Source organism: Macaca mulatta, chromosome 15, assembly GCF_049350105.2.
Source record: "Macaca mulatta isolate MMU2019108-1 chromosome 15, T2T-MMU8v2.0, whole genome shotgun sequence".
NCBI classification, from domain to species: Eukaryota; Metazoa; Chordata; class Mammalia; order Primates; family Cercopithecidae; genus Macaca; species Macaca mulatta.
The window spans coordinates 114,596,994-114,611,803 of record NC_133420.1 but is presented as its reverse complement, the minus strand read 5'-3'; the positions used below and the strand labels follow the sequence as shown (position 1 = coordinate 114,611,803).

Here is a 14,810-nt window from a genome sequence, read left to right as displayed (position 1 = left end):
ACCTTGCCTGGCTTATTTCCTTTTAGAGATAATACTAAATAATAATCAGGCCAGGCACAGTGGCTCACGCCTGTAATCTGAGCGCTTTGGGAGGGTGGGGCAGGGCCATCACCTGAGGTCAAGAGTTCCAGAGCAACCTAGTCAACATGGTGAAACCCCATCTCTACTAAAAATACAAAAAATAGCCCCGGCACAGTGATGTGCACCTGTGGTCCCAGCTACTCAGGAGGCTGAGGCAGGAGAATCTCTTGAACCTGGGAGGGGGAGGTTACAGTGAGCCGAAATCATGCCACTGCACCTCCAGCCTGGGTGACAGAGCAAGACTCTGTCTTTAAAAAAAAAAAAAAAAAGGTAATAATTATTAATCATATTGATTGACTTTCTTTTGGTGAACTCTCACTTTTTATTGTTTTCAAGAATTTCAGGGGCCTTAGTAAAACTGGCTCATAACCCTCAAAAACTAGAAGGGGATAGATAAAAAAGTTGTGGGTTTTTTTGTTTGTTTGTTTTTAAAGAGTCTCACTCTGTCGCCCAGGTTGGAGTGCAGTGGTACAATCTTGGCTCACTACAACCTCCACCTCCTAGGTTCAAGCAATCCTCCTTCCTCAGCCTCCTGAGTAGCTGGGATTACAGGCATGCACCACCACTCCTGGCTAATTTTTGTATTTTTAGTAGATACAGGGTTTTACCATGTTGGCCAGACTGGTCTTGAACTCCTGACCTCAGGCGATCCACCTGCCTCGGCCTCCCAAAGTGCTGGGATTACAGGCGTGAGCCACCACACCTGGCCAAGATAAAGAAGTTTTTTATATAGTCAAACTTTGTGGGTGTAACTGGTTACTGACTTCCCTCTTATGAAATAATCTATCTCCCTCTGTTACATAAGCAATATGATTAAAACTAATGAAATATTTATGTACGTTATACTCAGAGAGGAGGGGCAATTGCAGCATATTTTGTATTTTGCAGGATTTTATTTTATTTTGTACTTTTTGTTCCTAACGCTTAGTTTTCTCAGGCTTTTTATTAAATGATAATTTGATTTCATCTGAGAGTTTACTCTTTATTTCTAGATGTCAGGATTTCAGTGGTTCTTTCAAAAATAATCAGCTCTACTGCTTACTCTGTGATTAATTATTTTCCCTAGGCCTCAGGATCATTCAGCTCAGCAAACAAATACCGCTGGAAGCAATGTTACCACATCATCAACTCCTAATAGTAACTCCACATCTGGTTCTGCTACTAGCAACCCTTTTGGTTTAGGTAAGTGTCTTTAGTCATCTCCATAGGGATGGGAAAAAATACTCCTTTCCCTTCCTGGGTAGCTTCAGATAAAATGAGAAAAGAAAACGTTATGTCACTTTAACAACAAAAATTAAAAAAAAAACTTATATATTCCTATAATTGTAGATATTAAGGAAATAGGTAGGGATATGGATATTCTTACATATCAGTTGGTGCCTTTCTTTTTAGTAATGAAAGAGATGTAGTGTGTGTGTACCTGATCTGACTACCACATAATTTAGTATGAGTAAGATTAGCTGGTTATTTATTTATTTATTTTTTTGAGACGGAATCTCGCTCTGTTAGCTGGTTATTAATCATAAGCCAGCGTCCCTGGATCATAATTTTTTCATCAGTAAAAGGAAAGAATCAGACTGCATTAGTTATTTTGTAACTGTCCTGAACACATGGAAAGGGGTCTGGGAAGCCAGCCTAGCCTAAAACTGCTTTTGCTTTTATTATATTAGTTTTGTTTTATTTTTTAAGAGAGGCAGGATCTTGCTCAGTCACTGAGGCTAGAGTGCAGTGGTGCCATCATAGCTCACTGCAGCTGCAGACTCCTGGCTTACGGCGTCCTGCCTTGGCGTCCCAAAATGCTGGGGTTACAGATGTGAACCACTGTGCCTGGCCTGTATTAGATTTATATATTGAGGTTCTGTGGAAGATTTTTTTTTTTTTTTTTTTTTTTGAGACAGAGTCTTGCTCTGTTGCCCAGGCTGGAGTGCAGTGGCGTGATCTGGGCTCACTGCAACCTCCACCTCCCGGGTTCAAGCGATTCTCCTGCCTCAGCCTCCTGAGTAGCTGGGATTACAGGAGTGTGCCACCACGCCCGGCTAATTTGTTTGCATTTTTAGTAGAGATAGGGTTTCACTGTGTTAGCCCAGATGGTGTAGATCTCGTGACCTTGTGATCCCCCGAAGTGCTGTTATCCATTATCTTTTGATAATAGATAGCCAAACTCAGTGGCTTATTACAACAAAGCTTCATTTCTTGCTACATTTTTCTGCATGCTACTTGCTTTTTACCGGTTTGTAAGGTGCCCGTCCATATAGTCCCTCAGAGACTCAAGGTAATGAAAGTCGTTTTTCATTCTGCTGTATTATAGCTCTACCGTTTGGAACATGGCAGAAGAGACAGCTAAAGGGTTTTAAGTTGAACCTGCTATACTTTGACCAGAAGTGGCACATACCATTTCTTGTAGTCCTTTGGCATTTCACATAGGCCTGTCCAAGTGCAAAAGAAATAATAAGGCTGCAAAAATGAAATGTTTGGTGAGCACTGCAATCTGCTACTGTAGTTAGTCATACTGAAGTTTTTGTGGTTTCAAGAATGCATTAATACATTTATCTCTGTGCTTTTTGTATATGGTGTTCATTGTGCCTAGTATTCAGTCCCCCTCCTAACCTTCTTTACGTTTCCTTGCAAAGTATTTATGCTCCAGACTCATTAAGTGTTGTCTCTTCTTCTGAAAGTAGGCATTCCACTTAGGTTATATTACCATAATATCCTGTGAATATTCTTTACTGAAGTACTTAACATCTGTGTAGCCATTTATTTTCTTGTCTGTCTTTCCCACTAGATTGAGTTCTGAGAATGTCTTTCTCTTTGCCTTATTCTCAATACATGTGTAGCACAGTCTCTGGCATATATAAAAAGTGCTTAGTAAGTGAGGAATGAATGCATTTGGTTGGTTATGTAATTTTACAAAGTAAACACTTTGTGATTACCAAAGTAAGCATTTGGTCATCCTGTTGCTCTGTTAGGTTTCTCCTTGGTTTAAGTCCTCCAAAGAGAAATCTATTTCCAAGTGTTCCCTGGCTTTCTGTATCCTTGATTGGCAGTATCAGCCCTCTTGTACCCAGAGTTTATAGGTGAATTCTGCTTCCTGTTAATAGAACTTAAACTAGTCTTTTGGAAAGATTATTAGAACTATAGTCTGGTGTGTGTATTTATTATTTCTTCCTTTAGCTGGCATATTCTGGAGTGTTTTTTTCTGACACCAGCCAGTTGTCCAACACCAGCTCTGTGTCCAAGATTCAGTTTCTTTTCTGATACTGCCTACCTACAGTTAGTATCCGATCTCACAAGTTAGCAGACTTAGTCCTACAAGACTGCCCCTACTTCAGATACTGGTCACAAGTTCTAGGCCACCTGTACTTCTGACTGACCAGTTCTAAATTGGGGGTTCCCCTGACCTCCTCCTCAGGTTCAATAATTGCTAGAATGGCACCTGGAACTCAAGAAAACACTTATACGTTTACCTGTTTATTATAAAGGATACAACTCAGAAACAGACAAATCTTGACAGAGAATTATAAGGGCACAAGGTATGTGGGGCATGGAAGTTCAGCTCAAAGGTTCCAGGTCCCCTCAGCGCACAACTCTCCTAACACTCAGATATGCTTTTCATGTTGAGTTTTCTTAATCTTATTGTTCAAGAATTTGCATAGAGCTCTATCTCCAGCTCCCTTCCCTCACTTTCTTGGTGGGTGGGGCTGAAAGCTTCAGCCCTTTAATCACTTTGTCTTTCTGGTGCCCAGCTCCTTTCTGAGGCTATCCAGGGGCCTAAGTCACTTCATTAGCATAATTTTCAAAAAGGGCTTGTAATGAATAATAAAAGATACTCCTGTCACTCAGAAAATTCCAAAGGTTTTAGTAACTCAGGATCAAGGAGAAAGACCAAATATATTTATGTATTATACTACACACATGAAAATATATTTTGTTGATTTTATTACTTAAATTTAATAACCAAAGTGTAAATTTTTGGCTAATTTCAATGATAGGAATTAAATATTAGTAATAGGTATTCGATTTGTTTTTAAATGATTTCTTGTGATAGACTGTTGGGTCAACTAATACTTTTTTGCATCTTCATAGTTTATGTCATGTTAATGATAAATTTTCTGACTTTGGTTTGTATGTTTTTGCCCTTTGTCTTCTTAGGTGGCCTTGGGGGACTTGCAGGTCTGAGTAGCTTGGGTTTGAATACTACCAACTTCTCTGAACTACAGAGTCAGATGCAGCGACAACTTTTGTCTAACCCTGAAATGATGGTCCAGATCATGGAAAATCCCTTTGTTCAGAGCATGCTCTCAAATCCTGACCTGATGAGACAATTAATTATGGCCAATCCACAAATGCAGCAGTTGATACAGAGAAATCCAGAAATTAGTCATATGTTGAATAATCCAGATATAATGAGACAAGTATGTGGAAAGTTCTTTCAATTTGTTTAGCTAAAAAATGATATATTTGTTATGTAATTTTCTATGATTAACGAGATTGTCCTATATGTATGGTTAAGCTAAAGAGAGAAATCCTTACCTTTGTTTAAGAAAACTCAACAAAGCCCTAATTTGGCTATTTGAACTCTGAATTTTCTGTTAAATTGAGGGATCTTTGTAAATAGTTTATTTTAAAGGATTAAGAATCAAAAAGTCCAATGTTGGAGATGGGAAATTCACTCTTAACGAAGTGCTTCCTTCTTTATGTTATTTGAATGCTAAGTTCCTTTTTTGAGGTGAAATACACCAGGGATTATTTAAAATAATCTCCTGCCTTGTATATTGAATACAAAATTGCGGCCGGGCGTGGTGGCTCACGCCTGTAATCCCAGCACTTTGGGAGGCCGAGGTGGGCGGATCACAAGGTCAGGAGATCGAGACCACGGTGAAACCCCGTCTCTACTAAAAATAGAAAAAATTAGCCGGGCGCAGGGGCGGGCGCCTGTAGTCCCAGCTACTCGGGAGGCTGAGGCAGGAGAATGGCGTGAACCCGGGAGGCGGAGCTTGCAGTGAGCCGAGATTGCGCCACTGCACTCCAGCCTGGGCGACAGAGCGAGACTCCGTCTCAAAAAAAAAAAAAAACAAAAACAAAAAAAAAAAAACAAAATTGCAACAACTCTAAAGCTTTAATTGGTTTTTATTTGTGATTCTAGAATCAGACAACACCTCGTTTTATAAAATAGAGTGTTCCCATGAGCTGAGCAGAAGAGGTTGGCTTTATAGGCATAAAAGGGCTGAAGAAAGCAAAAACAAACAAAAAGCAGATGGGTCATTTCAAAGTTACTTTCCTAATAGGGTTAAAATGGAGGGAACTCTTTCTTGTTACAGTGACTCACGTTGACTGCAGCTTACTATGGTTTTGAGGGGGAAACTGGCCCTTTTCATAGTTGACTTGATTACATGGCACTTGGCACAAGTGGCTCCATTTTGGTTTGGTCTGGTCTGCTGGGGCATAGTGCAGGAGGCTGGTCCAAAACAGTGGCCTCCCATAAACTTTGTTTAATGGCAGTTAATAAAGTAATTCATGTAATTCATGTGTATTTCAATGCCTTTTTTTCTTTTTAAATTTTTTCGGAAATCTTTTTCTTAGACGTTGGAACTTGCCAGGAATCCAGCAATGATGCAGGAAATGATGAGGAACCAGGACCGAGCCTTGAGCAACCTAGAAAGCATCCCAGGGGGATATAATGCTTTAAGGCGCATGTACACAGATATTCAGGAACCAATGCTGAGTGCTGCACAAGAGCAGGTGATCCACTGGCTCCAAGGTTCAGGCCAAGGAGTAGCTTCTGTTTTAACACAAATATGTGTATGACTGAGGGTAGCTTTTATATGAGGAATGTGGTTTTCAGTTTTTAAAATGTTTAGTGGCCGGGCACGGTGGCTCATGTCTGTAATCCCAGCACTTTGGGAGGCTGAGGCGTGCAGATCCCGAGGTCAGGAGCTCGAGACCATCCTGGCTAACATGGTGAAACCCCGTCTCTACTAAAAATACAAAAAATTAGCCGGGCGTGGTGGTGGGCACCTGTAGTCCCAGCTACTTGGGAGGCTGAGGCAGGAGAATGGCGTGAACCCGGGAGGCGGAGCTAGCAGTGAGCCGAGATCGCACCACTGCACTCCAGCCTGGGCGACAGAGCAAGACTCCGTCTCAAAAAAAAAAAAAAAAGTTTCTTGTCTTATTTAAAACAAAAGCTTATTATTTGTGATTTTTTTGTCTTTATTACAGTTTGGTGGTAATCCATTTGCTTCCTTGGTGAGCAATACATCCTCTGGTGAAGGTAGTCAACCTTCCCGTACAGAAAATAGAGATCCACTACCCAATCCATGGGCTCCACAGACTTCCCAGAGTTCATCAGCTTCCAGCGGCACTACCAGCACTGTGGGTGGCACTACTGGTAGTGCTGCCAGTGGCACTGCTGGGCAGAGTACTACTGCGCCAAATTTGGTGCCTGGAGTAGGAGGTATGCTTATAACAACTCAGGCTTTTTTCTTTGTTGTCCTCACTTACATAATTAAAACATTGTTTATACTCTTATTCTTTGTGCTTTTGTGTGTGTGTGTATGGTGAGTATCTTTTATAAACTATCTTTTTCATGTTTTTTTTTTTTTGATATAGAGCCTCACTCTTATTGCCCAGGCTGGAGTGCAGTGGCACAGTCTTGGCTCACTGCAGCCTCCACCTCCTGGGTTCAAGCGATTCTTCTGCCTCAGCCTTAGCCTCCTGAGTAGCTGGGATTATAGGCGCCCACCACCACGCCTGGCCAATTTTGTATTTTTAGTGGAGACGGGGTTTCTTCATGTTGGTCAGGCTGGTCTTGAACTCCTGACCTCAGGTGATCCGCCTGCATTGGCCTCCCAAATTGGTGGGATTATAGGCGTGAGCCACTGCACCTGGTCACATTTTTTTTTTTTTAAATGGAAGCTTTAAATGTAGAGAGAACACTTAGTTATCTGTATGGTTGTTACTAGAGCACATGTTTGCTGTCTTTAGCCTGGTTTTGTATTTTTAGATCAGTAGATTGTCAAGCACGCGTCTTGAGGTCAAGGCTATACTGGCTGCATCAGAGCACCTGCCAGATTTATTAAAAATCAGATTCCCAGATCTTACCCTCAGACTTTGTGGAGCTGAATTTTTCATAGTGGGGTTAAGATGTGTGTTTGTGTAAAGCAGATTCTCATGTGTGAACAGGTTAGAAATTTACTTTTGTCCACTTTTCTGTAGACTGGACTCAGTAAGTAGATGTCTTCCTTTCAGCTGTTCAGATACTACATGCTGATGTTTTGTCCATGAATTAGGTCCAAGATCATTAGCCATAGTGACAGTTTTGGTCCTAATGCTTGGCATATAAGTAGGAAGAAATGAGGCATGGGAACACTTCCCTAAAATGAGACAGACTGGGTATGTTTTAAAAGTTGCCTGTACTTTGGCAGAGAAAGTGGAAAGATGAGGTGCTGAATGAAGAATTTTTAAAAATTCATTCCTGAAAGAAGAATCAGAATGAGAAGAGTAATTAATGATCACAGTTGATATATATTCTTTTATAGAATACAGTGGATATCTTGAGATTTATGTATATAATATAGTTTTTGTAAAATCTGAATACCATTTTAAAATCAATAAAAAATCTGTTCTATATTCTACTTAATCCTTGCTTGATACTTACTAACAATTTTTTGAGAGGGTTGCATTGTTCTTACTTTAAAGGATATAGAGCAGGCAAAGATTTAATCATATTTCCTGAATGGTTAGGCTATTGTTTTCTTTCCCTTTACCATGGTTGTCTACAGTAATAACTTTTGTCTAAAAAACCAAAAACCAAAAATCAGATTTGCAACCTTTTACTCAGATATTTAATGGTTTGATACTTTTAACATTTCATGTTAATATTTCCATCAAAGGAAAACAAGAAATAGCAAGAATGAACTTTCTGTGCTGTGGCCTATCAGATTGTCAGCATATTTGTACAGTATTATGATTCTTACTCAACTGTGACATTTGATGCATACATATATGCACACACATACATGTAAAGATGAAATTCTTGACTCTTCTTTGGTCCTGTAAGCACTTACTCTAGAATATAAGGAAGTGTTAGAGCAGGAGTTGACAGATTTTTCATGTGAAGGGTCAGATAATACTTTAGTTATTGCTGGCCAAGAGGCAAAATGGAGAATATTGCATCAAAAGACAAATTTCCACAAATTTTTTAATTGACAAAATAAAACATTTGGTAATATTTAGTTACAATATTTTCCTTATATCTACTGATAAGAAGAATGGGACTTCTTTTGGGGAATAACATTTTGCTTAATTGAGGTTCAGTGTTCTGTTTACCAAAATTGCAAAGTTCATCTGTTAATAGTGATATGTAATGAGACTTGACTGACTTTATTCAAAATACATACTCATTCCAAAAGCATTTGATTTTAATAGCATATTTATCAGTTTGGAAGGCATTTATAGAATTCCATTAGATAATGTTGTTTTTAACATGCCATTACATTCAGATTAATCACTTCAAAGCGAAGATTAGATAGTAGCTCCTCAGTTGCACAGTTAAGTGAATTTTGAAATGTGAATTGCCTTTGCATTTGCATTGAGGTCTGAAAAATGTTGCTGGTAGTATGAGCTCAAAAGTAAATATTCAAATTTGTGGGAATGGAGATCTCGTTTCTCGTGATTTTTTTTTTTTTTTTTGACAACATAGGAAGTCTGTAAAGCACCTTGACATTAGTTGTGATTCAAACAATTTTAGTTGTCAAAATAACTTTAGTATGATCACACATGAATGCTGCTTTGCTTTGTAGTTGTAGGTTGAATTCATGGAGAAGCATTACGAAGTCTCTAAGAAAAACGAATTCATATAGTAATTCAGTGTTTGGTTGTTGGTAGGTTGACAGGGTGGTGGTTCTCATTTACCAAAATTTTAGTCTTTGGCGTGAGCTGATAGAATAATGCAATGAAACTTTACATCTGCTAAGTCACCATCAACCTTTTGTGTGGTTAGAATGTTGAGCTATTGTCAGATATATATAATGTCAGAATATTGAGCTATTGTTAATAAAAGTAATGAAGTTGACTATGGTTAAGTTCACAGGAGTGAACAATGCTCCTCATTGATACTCCTGGTTCAGTAGTATGTGATCTCCTGGTTCAAGATAGATCAAAATATTTTCCAGAGTAGCTCCTGATGAATAAGACAGTGAATAACTATAGTCTTTAAGGTTAAATACCTTACATTTTTATATGCTTTGAAAATATGTCCAACTAAGTCCTTTTAATTCCGCACATAGCAGATTCTACTTCAAGTTATATAAAATTCGTATTTCTCAGCTTTTTAAAAAATAGTCTTACCCTGGTTGTTCCATTCAGATTATTTATAGAGGATAATTTTTTGGTCACTTCAAACTTGCCATTGATTCCTCATACAATTGAGCAGTATCAGTAACATCTGTCAGCTCATCAGGAACTTAGAAATAGCACTCAGAATCATTTGCATTGTTTTTAAATTGAATATTGATATCCTTAACTCTGAGAAAAACTGTTCTTCCTGAGAGCCGAGTAGACTTCAGTGAGTTTATTTTCTCTGGACACATTTGGTTACTGCAATCAAGATTTAATTAACTGTTAGTCATCACTAGTACTTGGCTTTCTTTGGCTAACAAGTTACTTGGAAACTTAACTTTGGTTGCAGTCTTATTTTCATTTTTGTGAAAAAGTGGCTATGATGAGGTATTTCGTTTTAAAGTTTATATTTTTTCTGACCATTGCTTTTCTGTGAGTGGGGAGTATTGTGATGAGTAGTTGTGCCGGAAGTGTTTATATATGTTGTATTCTTTCAGTGTCATTGCATAAGAAACACAAGTTTTGCCATCTCATTTAATAAAATATATTCCACTGTGCCTTAGAAACCTGACATTTGTAACTCCCCTTCTTCCTTTTTTCTTGTTCTGGCATGATTGGTATATACTGGTTATTATTTTTTTTAATGCTGCAGTGATTTTGTGCTGCGTGAGTATAATTGATTCACTGTGGTTTGTAGTAGTATACTGAACAACAGTATGAAGGAGGTCAGGTGTGGCATGGTGGCTCACACTTGTTATCCCAGCGCTTTGGGAGCCTAAGGTGGGTGGATTGCTTGAACCCAGAAGTTTGAGACCAGCCTAGCCAACGTGGTGAAACCTCATCTGTACAAAGAAGACAAAAAGTAGCCGGGCATGTTGTGCAGCTGTAGTATGGCTACTTGGGAGGCTGAGGTGGGAGGATTACCTGCACTTAGGGAGGTTGAGGCTGCAGTGAACTGTGATGGCGTCACTGCACTCCAGCCTGGGAGATGAAATGAGACCCTGTCTCAAAACAAAACAAATAACAGTGTGAAGGAGTGACAGTACCATAGACAGTTTCTGTTGCAAGTCCTCACTGCTTTTGTGAAAGTGCAAAACACCCATAGACAATAAGTGAGAAAGACTGTTCCAGTAAAATGGTATTCATGGACACTGAAATTTGAATTTCAGATAGTTTTCACATTTCACAAAATGTTTATCTTGGATTTGTTTTTCCCTTAACCATTTAAAAATAAAAACATAAAGCGATTTTTTTTTAAAGACCGAGTCTTGACCTGTCACCCAGGCTGGAGTGCAGTAGCATGATCTCGGCTCACTGCAACTTCCACCTCCCAAGTTCCAATGATTCTCATGCCTCAGCCTCCAGAGTAGCTGGGATTACAGGCACGCACCACACCTGGCTAATTTTTTTGTATTTTTTTCTTAGTAGAGACAGTGTTTCACCATGTTGGCCAGGCTGGTCTCAAACTCACGTCCTTGGGTGATGTGTCTGCCTTGGCCTCCCAAAGTGCTGGGATTACAGATGTGAGCCGCTGTGCTCAGCCAAAAATTGTTTTGGTTTGTTTTGTTTGAGACAGAGTCTGTCGCCCAGGCTGGAGTGCGTTGGTATGATCTTGACTCACTGCAGCCTTCTTCTCCTGGGTTCAAACGATTCTCCCTTCTCAGCCTCCCCAGTAGCTGGAATTACAGGTGTGCACCACCACACCTAGCTAATTTTTGTATCTTTAGTAGAGACGGGGTTTCGCCATGTTGGCCAGGCTGGTCTTGAACTCCTGACCTCAAATGATCCACCAGCCTCAGCCTCCCAAAGTGCTGGAATTACAGGTATGAACCACCACGCCTGGCTTTGAAACGTAAAAGCAATTTTTAACTCATTGGCTGAGCAGAAACATGTTATAGGCCAGATTTGTCCTGCAGGCTGTAGTTTGCCAGCCTGGCTTAGAATACAGACACACCTCATTTTGTTGTGCTTCACAGATAGTGTGATTTTCACAGTTTGAAGGTTTGCAGTGAGCCTGCATTGAGCAAGTCTGTTGGTACCATTTTTCCAACAGCATGTGCCCACTTCATGTCTCTGTGTCACATTTTGATAATTCTCACAATATTTCAGCCTTTTTCATTATTATTCTGTTATGGTGACTCTGTAATCAGTGATCTTTGATGTTACTTTAGTAATTGTTTTGGGGTACCAGGAACCACCTTGTACCTGGCGAACTTAATCAGTAAATGTGTGTGTTCTGACTGTTGGGCTGACTGGCTGTTCCACTTCTCTTTCTCTCCTTGGGTCTCCCTGTTCTCTGAGACACAACATTGAAATTGGGTCAGTTAATAACTCTACAGTGGCCTCTAAGTATTCAAGTAGAAAAAAAGAGTCCTGCATCTCTTACTTTAAATCAAAAGCTAGAAATAATCTTAAGTTTAATGAGGGAGGCATATCAGAAGCTAAGATAGGCCAAAAGCTAGGCCTCTTGCACCACACCGCCAGGTTGTGAATGCGAAGGAAAAGTTCTTGAAGAAAATTATAAGTGCTACTCCAGTGAAGACATCAATGACAAAAAAGTGAAACAACTTTATTGCTGATGTGGAGAAAATTGTAGTGATCTGGATAGACAATCAAACCAGCCACACCATTCCCTTAAGCCAAAGTCTAACCTAGAGCAAGGCCTTAACTCTCATTAATTCTATGAAGGCTGAGAGGTAAGGAATCTGCAGAAGAAAAGTTGGAAACTAGCTGAAGTTGACTAGCTTAGGTTTAAGGAAAGAAGCCATCTCCATAACATGAAAGTACAAGGTGAGGCAGCGGGTGCTGTTGTAGAAGCTGCAGCAAGTTATCCCGAAGATGTAGATAAGATCATCGAGGAATGTGGCTACATGAAACAACCAGTTTTTAATGTAGGTGAAAATCAGCCTTCTATTGGAAGAAGATATCTAGAATTTTCATTTCTATAGAGAAGTCAATTCTTAGCTTCAGTGCTTCAAAGGGAAGGCTGACTCTGTTAGGGGCTAATGTGTCTGGTGACTAAGGTGAAGCTAGTGCTCATTTATTATTCCAATAATCCTAGGGCCTTAAAAATTATGCTAGATCTATTCTACCTGTGCTCTATAAATAGGAAAAAAAAAAAAAAAAAGCCTGGATGACAGCACATCTGTTTACAGCATGGTTTACTTAATATTTTAAGTCTACTGGTGAGACATTGCTAAGGAAAAGATTCCTTTCAAAATATTACTGCTCATTGATAGTGCATGTAGTCACGCAAGAGCTTTGATGGAGATGTACAAGGAGATTAATGTTGTTTTTATGCCTGCTAACTAACACAGCATTCATTCTGCATACAGCCCATGGATCAAGGAGCAATTTCAAGTCTTATTTAAGAAATATGTTTCATAAGACTGTAGCTGCCTTAGATAATGAGTCCTCTAATGGATTTGGGCAAAGTAAATTGAAAACCTTCTGGAAAGGATTCACCATTCTCAGTGTCATTAAGAACATTCCTAATTCGTGGAGAGGATGTCAAAATATCAACATGAATAGCAGTTTGGAAGAAGTTTATCCCTCATGGATGCCTTTGAGGAGTTCGAGACTTCAGTGGAGGAGGGGACTGTAGAAGTAGTGGAAATAGCAAGAGAACTAGAATGTAAAGTGGAGCCTGCCAGATGTGTTGGTTTATACCTGTAATCCCGGCACTTTGGAAGGTTTGGGCAGGAGGATCCCTTGAACCTAGGAATTGGAGGCAGCAGTGAGCTGAGTTCGTGCCACTCCCCTCACTCCAGCCTGGGTGACAAAAGCGAGACTCCATCTCAGTTCAAAATGAAAAGAAGAGGTGGAGCCTGAACACTGACTGCGTTGCTACAATGTCATGAAAAAACTTGAACAGATGAGTTGCTTTTTGTAGATGAGCAAAGAGCGGTTTCTTGAGATAGAGTCTGCTCTAAGTGAAGATGCTGTGAACATTGTTGAAATGACAACAAAAAATTCAGAATGTTTTATATACTTAGTTGATAAAGCAGTGACAGGGTTTGAGAGGATTGGCTCCAATTTTGAAAGTTCTGTGGTAAATGCTATCAAACAGCATAGAAGGCAACAAAGTTTTCCTGATGTGGCAAACTTCATTGTTGCCTTATTTTAAGAAGTTACCACAGCCACCTCAACCTTTAGCGACCACCAACTGACTCACTGTTAGCAACTTTTGGCAATAAAGTATTTTTAAATTTGTGTGCAGAGTGTTTTTTAGACTGAAGGCTGTGGCATACTTAATAGACTACAGTGTCATGCAAACAACTTGTGTGTGGGCTGGGAAACCAAAAAATGTGTGTGACTTGCTTTATTACACAGCAGTCTGGAACCAAACCCACAGTATCTCCAAGGTTGGACTCTAGGATGTGAAAAAACCTACGTTAAAATTTACAACATGAGAAAATAGGAAAAACAAGAACTATTAAAAACAGTAGAATTATAATAAACTAGAAAGATACGCAAGAGGAGTTAGATGTCTTAAGCCTGATATAACTACACTGGATGGAATAGCAGAAGAGAGATGAAAAACCTGATGAGTTGACTTGGCATAGTAAGTTTGATAATATATTTGAGTTTGAGTGTATCTAGTTGGCAGTTGAAAATCTAGGTGTAAGTCAAGCAAATTAACTTAGTTTTCAAAGAAAATTTGCCTGAATATGCAGTTGTCATCAGATATGGGATTCACATAAATTCAGCTGTAGCCCTTGGCAATTAAAGGAAAAACAATAATCATAACAAGTGCTTTATACATTAATTTCTTACAACCACCCTATGAAGTAGATACCGCTTTCTCCATTTTACACATGGGGAATGCTAAACATGAGGACACTAAATAACTTGCCCAAGATCACAGGGGTTAGGTTAGATTTGAACCCAGGTAGTCAGGCTCCTGATACTGCTGGGAGTCACTGTTACCTGTGGTTTCAAATGTTAAATGTGCCTACTATTTTACTTAGTGAGTGGCAGTACACAGTGAAAATGGGTGGAGGCATAAATCTTTTGTTCCTTTGGACATGAGGGCTTCCTTCTTTCATAAGGGTAAGCGATACTGAGTGCCAAATATGATTCTAATTAATCCTTCGCAGTCCTGGAGGAAAAGTTGGCTCAGTCTTTTTCACTGTATGGAATTTTTCAGCAGTAATTTTGACCGTATCTAATTTTTGCCTTAAGTTGACTTCAGAAGTCCTCCATTAGACAAGATTTTACCGTAAATACAACCAGAATGTTTAAACTCGTAAGTCCTCTTTTCCTGGTATATGTTGGGCATGTACTTTTAGAGATCTTTTAGTTTTAAAGTTCTTTCATAGTTCAATTGATACATAATATGTATAATCATTTGTACCTGGTAAAATTAAAGCTTTAACTTTTGTGTATTTTTC

At 39.3% G+C, this 14,810-nt stretch overlaps 1 protein-coding gene across 2 annotated transcripts in view; it reads left to right on the top strand.

Annotated features, from left to right (window-relative positions):
- UBQLN1 (ubiquilin 1) overlaps positions 1-14,810 on the top strand; it is a 47,952-nt gene that overhangs the window by 23,705 nt on the left and 9,437 nt on the right. For both annotated transcript variants that reach the window (XM_015118003.3, XM_015118002.3), the window contains exons 3-6: positions 1,148-1,263; positions 4,231-4,493; positions 5,662-5,820; positions 6,298-6,532. In XM_015118003.3, the coding sequence (XP_014973489.1) occupies positions 1,148-1,263; positions 4,231-4,493; positions 5,662-5,820; positions 6,298-6,532 (773 nt within the window). The remainder of the gene's footprint in view (positions 1-1,147; positions 1,264-4,230; positions 4,494-5,661; positions 5,821-6,297; positions 6,533-14,810) is intronic.